General features: G+C 35.9%; 1 protein-coding gene across 2 annotated transcripts in view; it reads left to right on the plus strand.

Moving 5' to 3' along the window:
* The first annotated feature begins 1,100 nt into the window (after positions 1 to 1,100).
* The window catches only part of LOC110093368, a 35,762-nt gene continuing 20,061 nt past the window's right edge, over positions 1,101 to 16,801 (plus strand). Inside the window, exons 1-7 of one of the 2 annotated variants that reach the window (XM_028697398.1) lie at positions 1,102 to 1,328; positions 1,418 to 1,581; positions 1,656 to 1,790; positions 4,955 to 5,065; positions 6,422 to 6,712; positions 13,689 to 13,888; positions 16,496 to 16,757. In XM_028697398.1, the coding sequence (XP_028553231.1) occupies positions 1,166 to 1,328; positions 1,418 to 1,581; positions 1,656 to 1,790; positions 4,955 to 5,065; positions 6,422 to 6,712; positions 13,689 to 13,888; positions 16,496 to 16,757 (1,326 nt within the window). In that variant the 5' untranslated portion in view covers positions 1,102 to 1,165. Of the gene's footprint in view, positions 1,329 to 1,417; positions 1,582 to 1,655; positions 1,791 to 4,954; positions 5,066 to 6,421; positions 6,713 to 13,688; positions 13,889 to 16,495; positions 16,758 to 16,801 lie in introns of both variants that reach the window. The other variant, XM_020818251.2, reaches the window with a different exon arrangement.

Consider the following 16,801-nt stretch of genomic DNA (forward strand, 5'->3'; position numbering starts at 1 on the left):
ATAATGAAAGCACAACGAAAGTGCATCAATATACAGTAAAAGCGTAGCAAAAGTACAACAAAAATGCAATGAATAGGCAATAAAAGCGCAATAAATTACAATGAATATGTAGTAATGTTATCTTGACAGTTTATAATAAATGTTATCTTAATGAACATTCGAGACGCAATAAATAGGCAGTAAATACATAGTAGATACACAATAAATACACATAAACCATATAGTAAATACGCAGTATATATATAGTGAATAAACGGTAAATACATAGTCAATATAACATTCAATAAGTAGCCAATACGAGTCATTACATGGTCAATGCACGATGCGCATAAGGAACAGATAACATACTAGCAAAATTCACTTCGTTAAAATTCTATCTACAAATTAAAAAAGAACAATACATTTATAGTAAACCCTTATAACAACTTGTAATGAGTTAGAAATTTACCGAAAAGTTGAAACCTACAACAATTCCAGCTAAATTAACTTCCGCTTCCCGGATGTCTGCACACCTCGTTTCAGCCTCCACGTTTTGTGAGCATGTCATCTTTGCGAAGACTATGCGTTCTCCTTAATCTTCATCGATTGTTCCTCATTTTTTTTCTTTTTCAATAGATATCACAAGTTCCGCAAAAGTCTTAAATATTTAGATCATTTCTTAATTTTTTTTAAAAATGAAGCGTCAATCCTAAGTCTAAATTTTAAATGGGATTGAAAATAGTGCATTGGGTCGGTTCAGCCAGGCTGATTAGATAAAAAATAAAAAAAAAACAAATAAAAAATAAAATCAAATGGATATAATTCACTCGTCAAACCAAATAATTTCTCCACTGCCCATGTGGGAGTCGATAAATTATTGTGTACGCAGTCCGAACGCAGGGATAGGTTCGGATGCTGCGTATTTACTGCTTATTTGTTGCGTATTTTTTGTGTATTTAATCTTTTCTACGTATTTTTTGCGTATTTATTGTGTATTTAGTGAGTATTTAGTGAGTATTATTTATTTGTTATTTTTTTGCACAAAAAAATTTTATATAAAAAAATACACAACAAATAAGCAGTAAATACGCAGCATCCGAACGTGTTCGGATTAAGTACACAATAATTTCTCCACCCACGATTTACATTTTACAAGCCTCGCATCTCCAGTTCGGCTAGAAATCCAATGCTCCGCTCTTCTGTAGCTTCTCCTTCCGCACCGTATTCCTTCCTCTCATGCCGCTGGAGCTTCTTGCCGAAGCCCGCAGCTTCCGTTCGTAACTTCTCCGGAACGCTTTCCGACCACTCCTGTTCTCTGAGTTATCTTGCACCTCCTATTTGTGCTACTGGTAGATATTTTTCCTTCCTGTTCTACATTTTCTCCCCCGATTGCGTTCAATCTATTCTCGCTGTTGCCTTCCTGACCTTTACTGATTAGGGTATCGGGCCATCGCCAAAGCTGTCGGGGAAGATGTCGAAGAGGAAAAAGAGGTGGGTGGTTTGAACTTCATAGAAGTGGGCTACATTACTGGCGTGCACGGGCTTAAAGGGGAGTTGCGAGTGAAACCCAATACAGGTTTTCCAGAGCTTAGGTTTTGCAAGGTGCCCGCGTTTCCAATATAACCGTTACTCCATTTCTTATTTTGTTTCTTATCAGTGGATTTATGCTCCTGCAGCCTGGGAGAAGGTGGCTTAAAGCACGAATTTTAGGCAAGGAAACAATTTCTGAAATGGAGCTTACTAGGGGCAGAAGCCATCCAGGACAGAAGTGTTGGATCATCAGTTTTGAGGCGATTGACACTGTGGATAAGGTTTGTTTTATGTGGTCTGGCTTTTTTTTTTTTAATTAACTTTGCAGACTGCGTTGTACTTGTGTGATAGCCATAAGCATTCATGCTTTTTAGTTAACTATTGTCTGCTATACAGTTCCTATTAAACATTTGAGTTGAATTTTAAATATCGATTTGTTTGTCATTTTATTCGTGCTCTGGTAAGCGGTTAACAGCATTTTGGATCAAATTGAAAAAAAAAGAATAAAGTACTTTACATCAATTTCGAATTGGATTATAAAAGAGCATTATGCAAGGAGCATCGTGGTTTTAAAATAGATAGCCATGAAAGTTTCACCTAACTCGCTAAATGGCCAAAGAAACACTCATTACAAATTTTTTTTTCTTTGCTTGTGAAGATCATTCATACAATCTTATAAAATGGGTTGCATCTAGTGATTCATAGTGAGGAGCTTTATATTGTAATCAAAAAGTTGGTATACCCATTGCAGTACATGATGAAGGGATTTAACTTTAGCTTGCGAGCTAAACTCAAAGAGCCAAAATCAAGTAAAACATTATTTTATTAAAGAGAAGATTTTTCTTATATAAATATATGCAAGCAAAACTTTGTAATTATAATTTTTTTGAAATGAAATTTTATTAAATTAATAAAATTTTTAAGAATCCATCATCATGGGAAACTAAACTATCAAATTAATAGAGAAGAAAAAAGGAATCAATTAATTCTTTAAAGTTAAACCAATAACCAACACCAGAGTCTAAACAAAAGAACTGCCACTAAAAAAATAAATACCAAACCCATAGATATAACTGTTGTTGATAAATCTGCCCTTGTGATGATGATTAACCTATCAATCTACCTGAATATGTTAAGACTCTTCTTTTAGTCTCTACCATGATATGATTGATTATTTATGATTATATATTTATTTATAAATGACCCTTCACTTTTTCCTATCATAAAATAAACAAATAAATAAATTCTATAGGAGTGGGAGGGGATGATATATATGGTGATGACATATATAACTGCTAATTTTACAATTAAGATATATATGTACCCTTAAATTTTACTGTTACTTGCAAGTTTTCTTTTGGGGCTACAAAGTGGGTTTTCTGTTATTAGGAGTTATTTTGATTATAAGTTAGTGTATTTTTCACTATATTTTCTATACAAACTATTTCTATAGTTTTTAACAAGAAAAATTGATTGCATTTGTTTTGTTGCACAATTTTTATTGAAGTTTCTTACAATAGTTGCATAATCAAAACTTGGTCTTAGTTTTCAAATTTCAAATAGAAATGATTTTATTTTACTATTTCTAAATTCTCACAGAAAGAAAGTTTGACCAGTAAAGCTAATTTTTTTATTATTCTGTTTAGTATATTATATGATATTATGCAAGCATAGTTGTGACTTGTGAGGTGACAGAATTTCTTAGCATGGAACCTAGATACAAACCTATTCAAAATAGATAATACTGATGGAATTTGCAAGAATGTACTAAATCATAAGATAAATGAATTTGGCAAGAAAATTGGTCAATGATTCTGTTTCGTCCATTTTTTAAATCTGGTGGTGCATTAATAATTATTAAATACGGAAACGCTCTATTTTAGATCCTTGTTGGTGTTTTTGACACTTAACACCGTTGTAGTAAAAAATTCAGTGCAGGTATGAATTGATAAACATGGAATTATTATGTGCAGAAGAAAAATTGATGTAGAAGAGTTTAACACAATAATTTTTAAACCTATGTGCATTAATTTGAACATGCTAGTTATAAGTGAGAAAGGAAGGGATAGTTTGGGGAAGAAAATTGCTCCTTTTATTTTGCATAACAATTTGTAAAGCTTATAAAGGCCAAGTTGGGTGATTAAAATGGAGAAGTTATTTATTATTGCTATGGACAAGAGAATATCATGCAGAGTTAATATTGAATTTTATAAAATTATGATCAGGCCATCTATTCTTCATTGACTTGAGTGTTAGACAGTAAAGAAATCACTGATAGTCAAGTTAATCATGGTAGAAATAACACTTTTAAGTTGAATGTATCAATGTTTAAAATTGCGTATTCGAGTATTGAAGCGTTTTTCGTTCGTGAGGCGAGGCGTAAGCCTCAAGGCGTTTTGAGGCATAAGCCTCAAAATAAAAAAATTGCGTAAACATAAAATGATAAATTTTGTATATAGTAATGAGTAAATAATATATAAAACATAAAAATACACAAGATATTAAGTGAAATCAAAATATCCCAATAGTAAAAGAACATGGAATATAGTTCAACTCAAACTCCATCTTTCCCAAATCACAGTATTCTTTTCATTAACATATAAGAGTTATTTTGAGCGGTACCAGAACAAAATTTTATTGTAAGAGTTATTTTGAGCGGTACCGAGCGGTACTGGCTCGGTACCGAGCATGTACCTAGTGGTACCGATCATGTACTGCTCAGTACCGAGCATATACCTGCTCGGTACCAAGCGGTACTGGCTCGGTACCGAGCATTTACCTAGTGGTACTGAGCATGTACTGCTCAGTACCGAGCATGTACTGCTCAGTACCGAGCATAATTTTTAGAGGCGGACGCCTCTCAACCATGAGGCGAGGCGAGCCTCAGTAAACTTGAAGCGTACGCCTCAAATCTTGAACTCATTGCGTAGGCTTTGAGGGTTAAATGGACGAAATTGCGGTGAGGCGAGGCGCGCCTCTTATTGCGCAATTTTAAACCATGGAATGTATAAAAATTGTTGAGAAATGACTAATAGAAGTATGGTAGTAGTAGTGTCAATTGCAGATAGAGTAATAGAAAATAGATTGCAATGGTTTGTACATTAAAGACAAAATGGTAGAAGATGCACCAATAAGATGAGTAGTTAAAATTAATATTGAAGGATTATGAAGAAAATGTGATAAACCTAAGGTAATATGAACAAAAAGTTGCGCATAAAGATTTGTGCAAAAGTTATTTAACATTTTATGCACTACACAATAGGGTTGAATGGAAAATAAGGATTCATAAATGCTAACACCAAAAAGTTGAGATAAGGATTAACATAAATGCTAACACCAAAAAGTTGAGATAAGGATTAACATTATGATAACGGTGATGATTATATTGTGCATAACAATTATGTTTGTGGGCAACCTTTACTATCCATGCTATTTTCTTTCCCAGGCTAAACAGGTTGTTGGCTCCACCATACTTGTACGGGAAGAAGATAAGCCAGAATTGGAGGAAGATGAGTTCTACTCTCATGACCTTGTTGGAATGAGGGTCCTTCATAAGGTCCATCCTCTTCTTTTAGTTCCCTAATACATGATTATTATCTAATTATGGTAAAGGGGCTGCTCATGGCATTGGTTATTGTTCTTGCTCTTTCTGTAGTGTACTTTCCTAGTTTATCAAGAAGCCATGAACTAATTTTTTTCAAAGGTGGAATGTGATGTTAATTATTAATACAAAGTTATTTAATGATCAAACATATTTTTAGTTTAGATTTGAGGTCCTTTGAAATTTTTTGAAGTTTATTTGTACTTCCTCTTGGCGTAAAAAAAGCAGGGCTTAGGTGAGCGATGGTGTTTGTGGGTGATTGTCTTTTCAAACTATTTGAAGAGGTTAACATTACTTGATCATGCCTTACTTGGGCCTAGCTTTCTTGATTTCAGCAATGCTTGAGCTCACTCGCATCCAATGCCTAGAAGGGGGGAGGGGAAAAATTGAGTTTTTTCAATTATAGGATGTGGGAATGGAAAGAGATTGACAAGGCACTATTGCATCTTGTTAGAAACTCGTTTGGTGCACCCCAGTTGATCTCTCAATGCTGCAGGACATCAAATGCTAGTCATTGCTGAGCGGCTTCCCAGTTCTGTCTATGGGGGGCAATTGTGTTAGCAAGTTGTTTGGTAAAGAGACAAGCTACTGACGAGGATGCAGAGGACGATGGAAGTGGGGGTGTCATAGTACGATCAAAATGGTGAGCTAGTTGTCCTGAGCTAGTTTTGTAGGAGGATTATTATGTGGTAAATGCCATTGTGAAGAACGTAAGGGGGAAAACTGAGTGGTGGAAGTCGTAGAGTTCCCATGAAAAACCAAGAATGGAATTTTAGAGGATATTCATAGTGTTATTTATTTTGTGGAAGTTGGGAAGGATGCTGCTGGCTATGTAATTTCATCCTTTTCGTTAACTTGTGAAAAAAGCTTCTGCTACACATACAGTGTATAAAATGTACTATGAAAGTTTGGCTTTCTTAAAAAACTTATATAAAAAGAGTCCTCTTATCATGTATAAATTACAAGAATCTCTGACCCTCTTATTTAGAATATATATAAGTCCACACAGTTTCAGAATTAAGGCATAATCAAGTCAAACATGAGCAAATAATACCCTCTTTATTTGTAGCTTATTTGTGAATTTAGCTCTTAGGCGATGTTCAAGTTTAGTTAGTTTGCTTTCCAATTTGGGTGGAACATGATCTATCACGAACATAATGCCATAGGTGGTAGTAAGGATTTTTTTTTTTGTTAAATAAAATTTGTTTTCTCTATTCCTAACATGATAAACTTTTTTTTTTCTTTCAAGATTGCTTATTTTGATAGAAGGATCAGATTTTCTAATTTGACACAACATTTCGATCATCTCAGGACACAGGCATTCTGGTTGGAAAGGTCGCTAATGTTCTGAACACTGGGGCTAATGATCTTTTGCATGTTAAGCGTTATTCATGTGAGCCAAGTAAAGGAAAAGTGAATCTTTCTGATTCACATTTGTCAGAAACAGATGTTTCTGGTCAATTTTTGTGGATTCCCTTTGTTAAAGCAATAGTTCCAGATATTGATATGGAGAGGAGAGAAATGATCATCACTCCTCCAAAGGGGCTTTTAGAGCTCAACTTGCGCAGTGACATGAGATCTAAAAAGGAAAGGCGCCAGATGGTGAGTCTATATAAAATCAAACTGTTGCAAATAATTTGGCAATGTATTTGACTATTTGCTTGAAAATACTATAAAATTCTCATTCATATGTTATATAATTTCATAATTAAAATTATCAAGAATTATACATCATTGTGGTTGTTCTTATAGGTCAGTATTGATAAAATTAAATGCATAAAATACCAAATATGGCTAATTTTCGTCATTTAACTTCATCTCTAGCTTTTTTTACACAAAATATGATGGAGTAAGAAGTCTTGAGATAATTTGTTTGGTGTGTAATGCTAGTGATGCATGATAGCTTTTTTTATCAATTATTATTTGCTATGCTGCACCAATATTTCATTCCAAAGTCTGTAGTAGCAAATACAAACACACGCATGATATATGTAAGATATGACATTCATGTGTATGATTTTTTAATTAAGAAAAGGCACATTGGTTAGATACTTGGGGACCAAGTTTTGAACATGCATGCTAATAAATATAAGTCATGACTCACCATTTCTCTTAACTTCAAAATGCTAGAAAGATAAAACCCAACAATTTGATAAAGAGCCTTAGTTTTTATTTCACTATTTGATCTCTCCTTTCTCGCTGATCGTAGTTAGTCCGTGCCTATCGTTGCTTGTTAAGTCTCTTCCACATTTTCAGTCACTTTTCTGGTGACCAACCCCAACCTTTTATGTTCGTGTCTTGGCCACTAACGATCCCTCCATATGTGTCCATATGCTGACCCTTTTCACTCGTGTTTTCCTTGGCCAATTCTCCATGCTACTTGATGACATTTTCTTGAAGTAGGATTTTAGGATCCTATGACAGTTGTGCTTAGAGGCTTTCTTAATGTAATTTTTCTATATTTACCTATTTTCTAGTTCAAGCTATTGATATTAAGAATATTGCACATTACGTACTTGGATAATCTAATGAAAAACTCCTAATAGTAAAAATAGTTGGCGGTGAAATTAAAATGTGTTAGAAAAAATAAAAAATAAGAATTTTATTAAAAAAAAATTGTTTTGATATAAAAACTCGGTAAATTTGAAAAAATATAAAGGGGCCTATAAGGAGTCTAACAAAGCAATATGAGATGCAAAGAATTTTTCTTTAAATGATTTGTATAATAGATTATATACTAAAAAAGGCAAAAGATGTATGTATAACTTAGCCAAATAAAGAGATAGGATAACTAAATATTTAGTTCAAGTGAAGTGCATTAATGATGAAGATAAAAAAATGCTTTTATTAAAAGAGGATAGTCAATAAAGGTGAATATGATATTTCGATAAACTTTTCAATGAGGATTGTGAGAATATGATTGACTTTATTGACCTAAGCACTTTAAATGATAAAAGAGAATTTTGTTTTTCATTTAAAGAGATGAAGTATTAAAAAGCTATTGGACCTGATGATATTCTAATAAATGTGTGAAAATGCTTAGGATATGAAGGAATTTCTTGGCTTACGAATTTTTTTAATATTATTTTGAAAATTAAAAAGATGCTAGATGAGTGGAGTGTATTGGTTACTATTTTTAAAATAAACGTGTGCACAAAAGTGTGTGAATTACAAAAAAATTAAGTTAATGTGTCATACATTAAAACTATTGGAGAGTAATTGAGCCTAGGTTGCAACATGATACTAATGTTTCTTAAAATTAAAACTTGATTCATGCCAGATATGTGTTAGACTAATCACTGGACCGATTCAGCTAGTCCGTGATGGACTGGCTCTATTTTATCGAAGGCAGAACTCCTTTTCCGCTCGAACAGGTTCCGCCCCATATGCGTGGGATCCAATGACCATCAATTAAGTGGATTTAATGTGGTTTAGGAGGGAAAATTCAGAGGGGCTATTTAAGGATTTCCTTTATGTTTGTATGCTTTAAGTATGATATTTTTTCTAGGGTTAGGCATCGAGTGTTTCCTGAATTTAGTTTGTTCTTCGTTGTTCTGGGCTCTAACGACGTCTAGAGATTTGGGAGAGACGGATCTTCCTCTTAAATTGAAGATCCATTATATCATATTTGTTTTTTTCTGTCTTTCATCAATTCAAGGGTTCCTTAAGGGTTTGGCTACAAGTTTCTTCTTTATTGCTATTTGCAATTTGCTGAAATTCCAATTTCATCCCAATTTTCTTTTATTTCTACAAGTGTAACCTATCAAATTGGTATTAGAGCGGTGTCCGAGACTGAATTGGAGGGTTAGTCTTGCTGATTTCTGTTGTGTTTTTTTCTCCAAACCGCAGATTTTTTGGGTAGATTTTCTTTTTTTATTGTTGACCAAGATTCAGGTACTTATGGAGGCCAAGAAGGTTAATGTTTTCGAGAAGAAAGAAGTCCTCTTCAAGAGCTTATTCATAGGGAGGAGATAGGTAGAAGGTATGAAGAAAGGCGTGAACATGTTGAGTATGAGTGAAGGGGTGCTGATTTTGGAAGGGAGGTAGATTATGGCCGGAGAGGTGCTTATTTAGAAGGGATGATAGGGTAACTTGAAGAAGGGTTTGAGTACGAGCATTTAAGGGAGGATCAGGATACTTGGGCGACCACCCACTTTGGGAAGGAGAAATTAGTAAGGATTCAGGGGGGACTGAGGAGATCCGTGGGTAAGGAAGATTAAGATGCCCATCATTGAGGGAGAAGATGCACATGAGTGGATCTATAAGGTGGAGATATTTTTTACTATTAATGGATTGACAAAGGAGGAGAGATTGACAATAGCAGACCTGTGTTTGGAGGGGAAGGCATTGGCATGTTACTAGTAGAGAGACATGAGACGACCAATGCGGAGTTGGAGGCAGTTCAAGGACTGCTTGTTGGAATGTTTTTGAACCAGTAGGGGAGGGGACTTCTATGAGCGGTTTTTCATCTTGATGCACGGAGGCTCAGTGGTAGAGTACCGTGAGAGGTTTGAGTACCTAGCTAACTTGTGCTGGAGGGAAACTTCATGAAACGACTCAAACCAGAGATATGCGCGGTTGTTATAGTGATGAGACAAGCGCAGTTAGTGTAGTATTAGAAGCACTTGGAGATGGGGGTTAGAAGCAGCAGTTCAGGAAGCTTGTATTGGACGACCACCACATTTTTTGCACCTAAGGGGCCACCATCAGGTGCTCTTTTGGAAACCCTAAAGGAGAAGTTTGTAGGAGGGGGAAACTTCAAGAATGTTACTAAGAAGGAGCTGCAAGAGAAGAGGGCTATTGGCTTTTGTTTCAGATGTGATGAGGTGTCTATACCCTGGGGCACAAGTGTAAGGACTAAACTCTTCAGGTTCTCAACATTTGTGATGATGAGGAAGCTGAGGTGGGAGGTGAAAGGGAGACATTGGTAGAGTAAGAGTTGCATCTAGATATAGTGAAGGTCTCCTTGAATTTAGTGGTTAGATTTACTTCAAATCACACTATGAAGGTGAAGGAGAAATAATATACATGGAGATGGTGGTGTTGATAGATAGTAGAGCTACCCACAATTTCATCTCCAACAATGTCGTAGACCAATTGAAGGTGCAACTGGTGGATATAGGGTGTTATGGAGTGATGATGGGCACTAGGAAGGTGGAGATGGGTAGAGGAGTGTGTAGGGGAGTAGTTTTGACCATATAGGGGTACAAGTGAGAGATGAGTTCTTTTCATTAGAGCTGGGGAGCACTGATGTCATCCTGGGAATGAAATGTCTACATACTTTGGGGGATGCCAAGGTTAATTATGGAGGACTAATGATGGAACTGATGGCAGAGGAAAGAAGGGTGATAATTAAGGGTGATGCTGGGTTATCCAAAGCCATGATGTCACTCAATATTGTAGCGAGGACCCTATAGGAGGTGGGAAGAGGATTTCTGGTAGAGCTGTAGAGCTTAAAGGGGATCATATTGCAGGAGGGGGAGACATACCTCTTTCAATATAGCCACTTATACAATAGTTCAGTGAGGTATTTTAGCTATCTCAAGGATTGTCACCAACAAGGGAGCAAGAGCACGCCATCATCTTGTGGGAGGGGGTGTCACCGATTAGTGTTAGGCCATTTCTCTACCCTCAGGTTCAGAAGAATGATATTGAGAAATTGATCAAAGAGATGTTGGAGGCAAGGATCATCATGCTGAAAGTGAGTCCTTTTTCTAGCTCAGTCTTACTGGTCAAGAAGAAGGGTGGGAGCTAGAGATTCTATGTTGATTATCGGGCATTGAACAAGGTGACTGTTCCAAGAAAAATTTCATTTCGGTGATAGATGAGCTATTAGATGTGCTGTGTGGAACAATGGTGTTCACAAAGCTGAAGCTGAAGTTAGGCTACCATCAGATCAGGACAAGAGGAGGATGTTTCGAAGATTGCATTAAGGACTCATAAGGGACACTATGAGTTCCTGGTGATGTTTTTTGGCCTCACTAATGCCCCTACTACATTCCAATCCCTCATGAACAGTGTGTTCCGACCTTACATCAGGAGGTTTGTATTAGTTTTCTTTGATGACATTCTGGTGTACAACAAATCATATGGGGGGAGCATTTAGAGCACTTGAGGGTAATCTTGAAGTGTTACAGGAGTACCAGTTTAAGGCTAACATGAAGAAGTGTTATTTTACATAGGCCAATGTGAAGTACTTATGGCATGTATCTCGATAGGGGGTGGCTGTTGATCAGGCCAAGATTGAGTCAATGTTGAAATGGCCTCTACCTAGGAATTTGAGCGAGTTGAGGGGTTTCCTAGGGTTGACTGGTATTACAAGAGATTTGTAAGGGAATATAGCACCATATTCTGGCCCTTGACAAAGCAGCTGAAGAACGATAGCTTTTTGCAGGGAGAGGCGGCTACCCAGGCCTTTAAGAGTTTAAAGAAGGTCATGACCACGATACCTGTATTGGCCATACTAAATTTCAGCCAGATCTTTATGGTAGAGACTGACACATCATGATATGGTTTGGGGGCAGTGCTCATGCAGAATCATAGGCCCATAGCTTATTTTAACCAGGTGTTATCCTTTAACATATTATTTGTGTATTATATAAAAAATGACTTTAATTTTTATTTTTACTTTACGCAATTTTTAGATTTTAAGGCCTACGCCTCAAAACGCATTGAGGCTTATGCCTTGCCTCACAAATGCCTCAATACCCAATTGCGTAATTTTAAACATTTTTCTAAAATTTTTCATATCATTGCAGGACGAAAATCCCTCTCTAGCAATGTCACATATCTTATTTCCAACTTTCACAGATCTTTGAGACTTTCTTGATAGAAGGTGGAGAGATAAATTAAATCTGCAGTGCAATATGCAGATGTTTTTGTTCTTCTTCATTGGCTTTATAAATAAGTTTAGACACTAATTATTCTGACAATAAAATCAAACAATTTTATGGAAACATCTTGAAGTAGACAATTAATCAACCTCCACATCTTTGGATCAATCTTATATATATCACACAAAGATTCTTGATCTCATATATATCTAGATATTTAAAGAATTTTTTTAGTTCTATATTCATTCTCTTTATTTGAAAATTGGTATTTCAAGCAATTTTTTCTCATATAAAAAATTTCATTTTTTTATAGAAAAAACACCGTATTTTCTTGCAGCCACTCTTTACTTAGGTATCTTAATAAAATATTAAGAAAACATAATAAAAATAATATATACTTAGCATCCCTTGTTTAGTTTCAATTAGGAGTGTCAATATTTGACATGACACGAAAACCCGACTTGAACTTGACCCAAAAATTTCGGGTTTGACCCGACCTGATTTCAAAACGGGTCGGGTTCAGGTTCCCGGGTTCGACCCGTTTAAAAAAATGGTCGGGTTCGGGTTGACCCGACGGGTTGCCAGGTCAACTCGGAAACCCATTTAAAATGAGTTGCACGCACTTGCCCGGCTGCCCGCGCAGCTGCCCGCGTGATTGCACCTTCCAGCCCGCCAAGGTCGTCTACGCCTGCCAGCTCGCCGCCCGAGCACCCGAGGCTGCCAGCGCACCTACCCGTGCTCGCCCGAGCTTGCCCGCGTGAGTTCCGCTCGTGTCCGTGCATGCCTGCGCACACCTGCGAATGCCCAAAACTGCCAACAGCCGCCTGCAGCCTGCCGCCCGCCGCCCGCTTGCTTGCCCGCTAGCTTCGTGCAACCCGCCGTTCCGCCGTTCCATGTCGGGTTGGGTCAACCCGGTAACCCGATGGGTCGGGTCAGGGTCCGCATTTCCGACCTTTTTAGATACCCGGGTCGGGTTAGGGTTGACCCGTTTGAACACGGATTAGTTCCGGGTTCGACCCGAACCAGACCCGAAACCCGGTTTTGACACCTCTAGTTTCAATGCAAGAAAAAAAATTTATGATCAACAGTACCTTACAGAAGTTCATGCAACAAATTTGTTGTCACAAATCTTGTCTTTTCATAAAGATTGAAGCTTGCATTGTTTGGAAAATAATAGCAAGGTTGAGTAGGGACTTGATCTCTTAACATGGCATGATTGGAGATATCTTAAATTCGATCATTTTTTAACAAAAAACTTTTTTTTTTTGGGTAATAAGATTTTGGATACCTTGTCCATAGTTTCTTAGGCACAAAGCTAGAATTGTCATGTTTCAGACATTGCATATCTTGTTATTATGAAGTACTAACATATCATATGCTAATTAGTTTTTGGAACTAAATATGGAATAGCCGTGCATGTGAATTTTTTTTTCTTCTTTTCTGTTTCAAGTTGCAATGAATCAGTACTTTCACTGGAGTGGATGCCCTTGCGTGTATATTAATGTTAATTAAAGAATATAAATTGACGCCCGTCATTGGATTGGATGCCTTTACATGCATATGAATTGCTAATTAAATAATATAAATTGATTTTACAGTCATGACGTTGCTAGTAGAGAACATCCTTGAATGATGCGTGTAGTCCTCAAGAGGAATTTAATAGTAAAATTTTAGTATGTTCATGAATAGTTGAAGCAAGTAAACATGAGGAATTTTTGACAATAATGTCTTACTAAATATTGCAGGAATGGAAGCTGAGAAAGAGGTTACAGCAGCGCTTTACTGCAGCCAAAAAAATACTGCAGGAGATGGGGCATAGTCATCTTTTTGATGGATTTAGTATTGGAGATAAAGGTCAAAGGGCCATGCTTGCTAGGCATATTGCGGACCTCAATTTGAGTTTATTTCAACATGCAGTGCGATGCGTGGAAGCATCTTCAAGGAGGTACTGTGCTGTCTTCTTTGCCTTTTGACAATAAATTATGCAGGGTAAATGGATAGTAAGCATCAAACGATATGTAATTATTGGGTTTTAACATTTATAATATGCGTTTTGGCATACACAGACGAATGCCTGCTTGAGCACCATCATCATTAGGCTTACCTCAACTTTAAATGCAAATTGACATGAAAGTTGTTTTAAATTAAACTTGAAAGATTCCTTTTGTCCTAAGATATAATTTGACATCTTAATCATAGGAATGGGGAGTTAATGCTTGACAGATATAGTCTATTTTTAAAATAAAAAATTTCTATTACCTTCAAACATAAATAGCTATACATTTATTGAGAGGTTTGATTTAGAAGTATAGAGATAATAAGGATGATCATCTTATAATATTTATTAGTTTAGAGAAATCATATGATAAAGTTTCAAGAGAAGTGCTATGGAGAGTTCTAGAAAAAGAAAGGGTTAATAATGCTTATATTGAAGTCATTAAGGATATGTATGAATGAGCTATTACTTGCGTTCAAACACAAGGTGGTCTCATCAAGTATTTTCCTATTTTTGTAGGATTACATTAAAGGTCAGCTTTAAGCCCATATCTTTTTTCTTTAGTCATGGATGTTCTGACTAGACATTTGCAAGAGGTTGTACCCTGGTGTATGTTTTTTGTTGATGATATTCTTTTTGTTGATAAGACTAAAAGAGGGAGTTGAAGGTAAACTTCAATTATGGAGATCAACCGCAGAGCCTAACGGTTTTGGTTTGAGTAGATCTAAAATCGAATATATGGAGTGTAATTTAGTAGTAATAGATTTAGTGGGGGATGATGATTTTGGACGATCAAGTCATTAATAAGAGTACATGTTTTAGATATCTTGGGTCTATTGTTCAGAGTGATAATGAAATAGATGGGGATATTATGAGTAGAATTCAAGTTGGATGGTTGAAATGGAGGACTGCATCGAGCTTGTTGTATGTTAGAATGTCCCCCTCAAAATTAAGGGAAAATTCTATAAGATGGTGGTGAAACTTGCAATGCTTTATTGTGTAGAATGTTGACCATTTAAGTGTTGCAGAGATGAGGATGCTCAAGTAGATGAGTAACTTTAATCTTATAGATAGGATACGAAATAAGCATATATATGAAAAGGTTGGAGTAGCTCCTGTGGAAGATAAGATTAGAGAGAGTTGCCTTAGATGATTTGGTCACATCAAACGACAACCTTCCGATGATTCCGTTATGAAAGTAGATGTATTGGATTTACAATAAGAAAGGTAGAAATATACCTAAAAAAGACTTATTTAGAAAATATTGGAAATGACCTTTCTTTATCAGAATTAAATGAGATTTTGACTCTATTAAGAATACAATAATGGAGAAAAAAGATTCATGTAACTGACCCCACATGGTGGGATAAAGGCTTGATGATGATGTTGTTGTTGTTTGTATTACTTTCAAACTTCTCTGGGGTGTGAAAGGGATTGAATGAGGTTAAATCTGAATTTAACCCGTAATCAAATGGCCTTTAATAATATTGGAAATTGCCTACTATCGTTCAATCATATCACCATTGCATCATCAAGATTTCTATCTAATATGGGCCTGCTAAATAGGTTAGTATTGATGATAGTAGTTCAGTCTATGAATGAGTACTAAGCGAAATAGCTGGAATGTAAACCTAATTAGTAATAAAAAGAAAGATTTTTTTTTCAGAGTGCTGCCATTAAGAAGCAACCCAGCTACACTAAATCTATCGTTATTAGTTTTAAAATTCGGCCTCCTTTTTTGGGTTTCTATATGAAATAACTTTGTGAAAGCCACTCGGTAACGTGCATAAATTTTGAATTGAGTAGCGGCTCTAGAGCATAAAATTTGGCTTTTATACAACCTATCAGCATAATAGTGTAAATGGAGACATTAAAAAGCATTAGAAGTCCGTAAGATGTCATGAGGTGCTTAAGGATATCGGTTGAGAGTTCCAAAAAAATATTGCATGATGAAAAAAGTACCAGTGACTAGAGGATTCTAGTCAATAAGATGGAGTTTTATATTTGTAAGAGAAAATAGGATTAAATTGCTTAGTTATGCCAAAGTATGAGATTACATGTTGTGTAACCTAATAATCCCTCTCTCTTTCCCTCTTTATATCTATCTCCCCTTCTCTCACATACTGTTGCAAGGTTGCAACCCTTTCTAGCATGTCTCTAAATGTTGGGGAAGATTACAGGGAGATGCATTAAGTATTTCAGATCTTGTAAGTGATTGCCATTTAAGTTTCCTTTAGTTTCTGTCGGACTTATCAAGTATAAAATCTAAATCTAAAAGGAGATTTTGTATCAAATCAATCTACTACCCTGTGTTTTATTCTTGATGCTACTTTTCTATTCTAAAAAGCGCACATCAATCAACCTAAGTGTTAATGTTGATTGTGGGTTAGCGCCTAAAGTTCAATGACCAGTTACTGCTGTTTTAAGTTTCATTCAGAGCCCTATTAGACCTTTTTCTTTAATGCGGATTAATATAGTTGCTTAGTTTGAACTATCTAAAAGGTTTTGTGCAGGTGCCATTAAAATTTCTAATTGATATGGTTAAATTGAAACCAGATTAAGCCTTTTCGACTTTGTGGATGCCAACTCAGATTTATTGTTGAAGAATGCTTTGATGATACCTTACAAATATCTCCGTGATTCTGTATATCCAGAGAAAAATGACGAGTTGTTCAAAGAGGGACTACGACTTCTTAATAATTCGAAAGCTGCTATTATTCTTGTTATTAATGATGATAGCAGCCTTGGAATGGTTTCTAATGAACTCGTGCTCCATAAATTGCAGCAATTACTTGCTGATTACCAGAGCTTCTTGAAGGTACATCTTGTTCATATCTTACACCCCTTTATTCTATGGATAAA

This window comes from Dendrobium catenatum, unplaced genomic scaffold, assembly GCF_001605985.2.
Source record: "Dendrobium catenatum unplaced genomic scaffold, ASM160598v2 fragScaff_scaffold_923, whole genome shotgun sequence".
Classification (NCBI taxonomy): Eukaryota; Viridiplantae; Streptophyta; class Magnoliopsida; order Asparagales; family Orchidaceae; genus Dendrobium; species Dendrobium catenatum.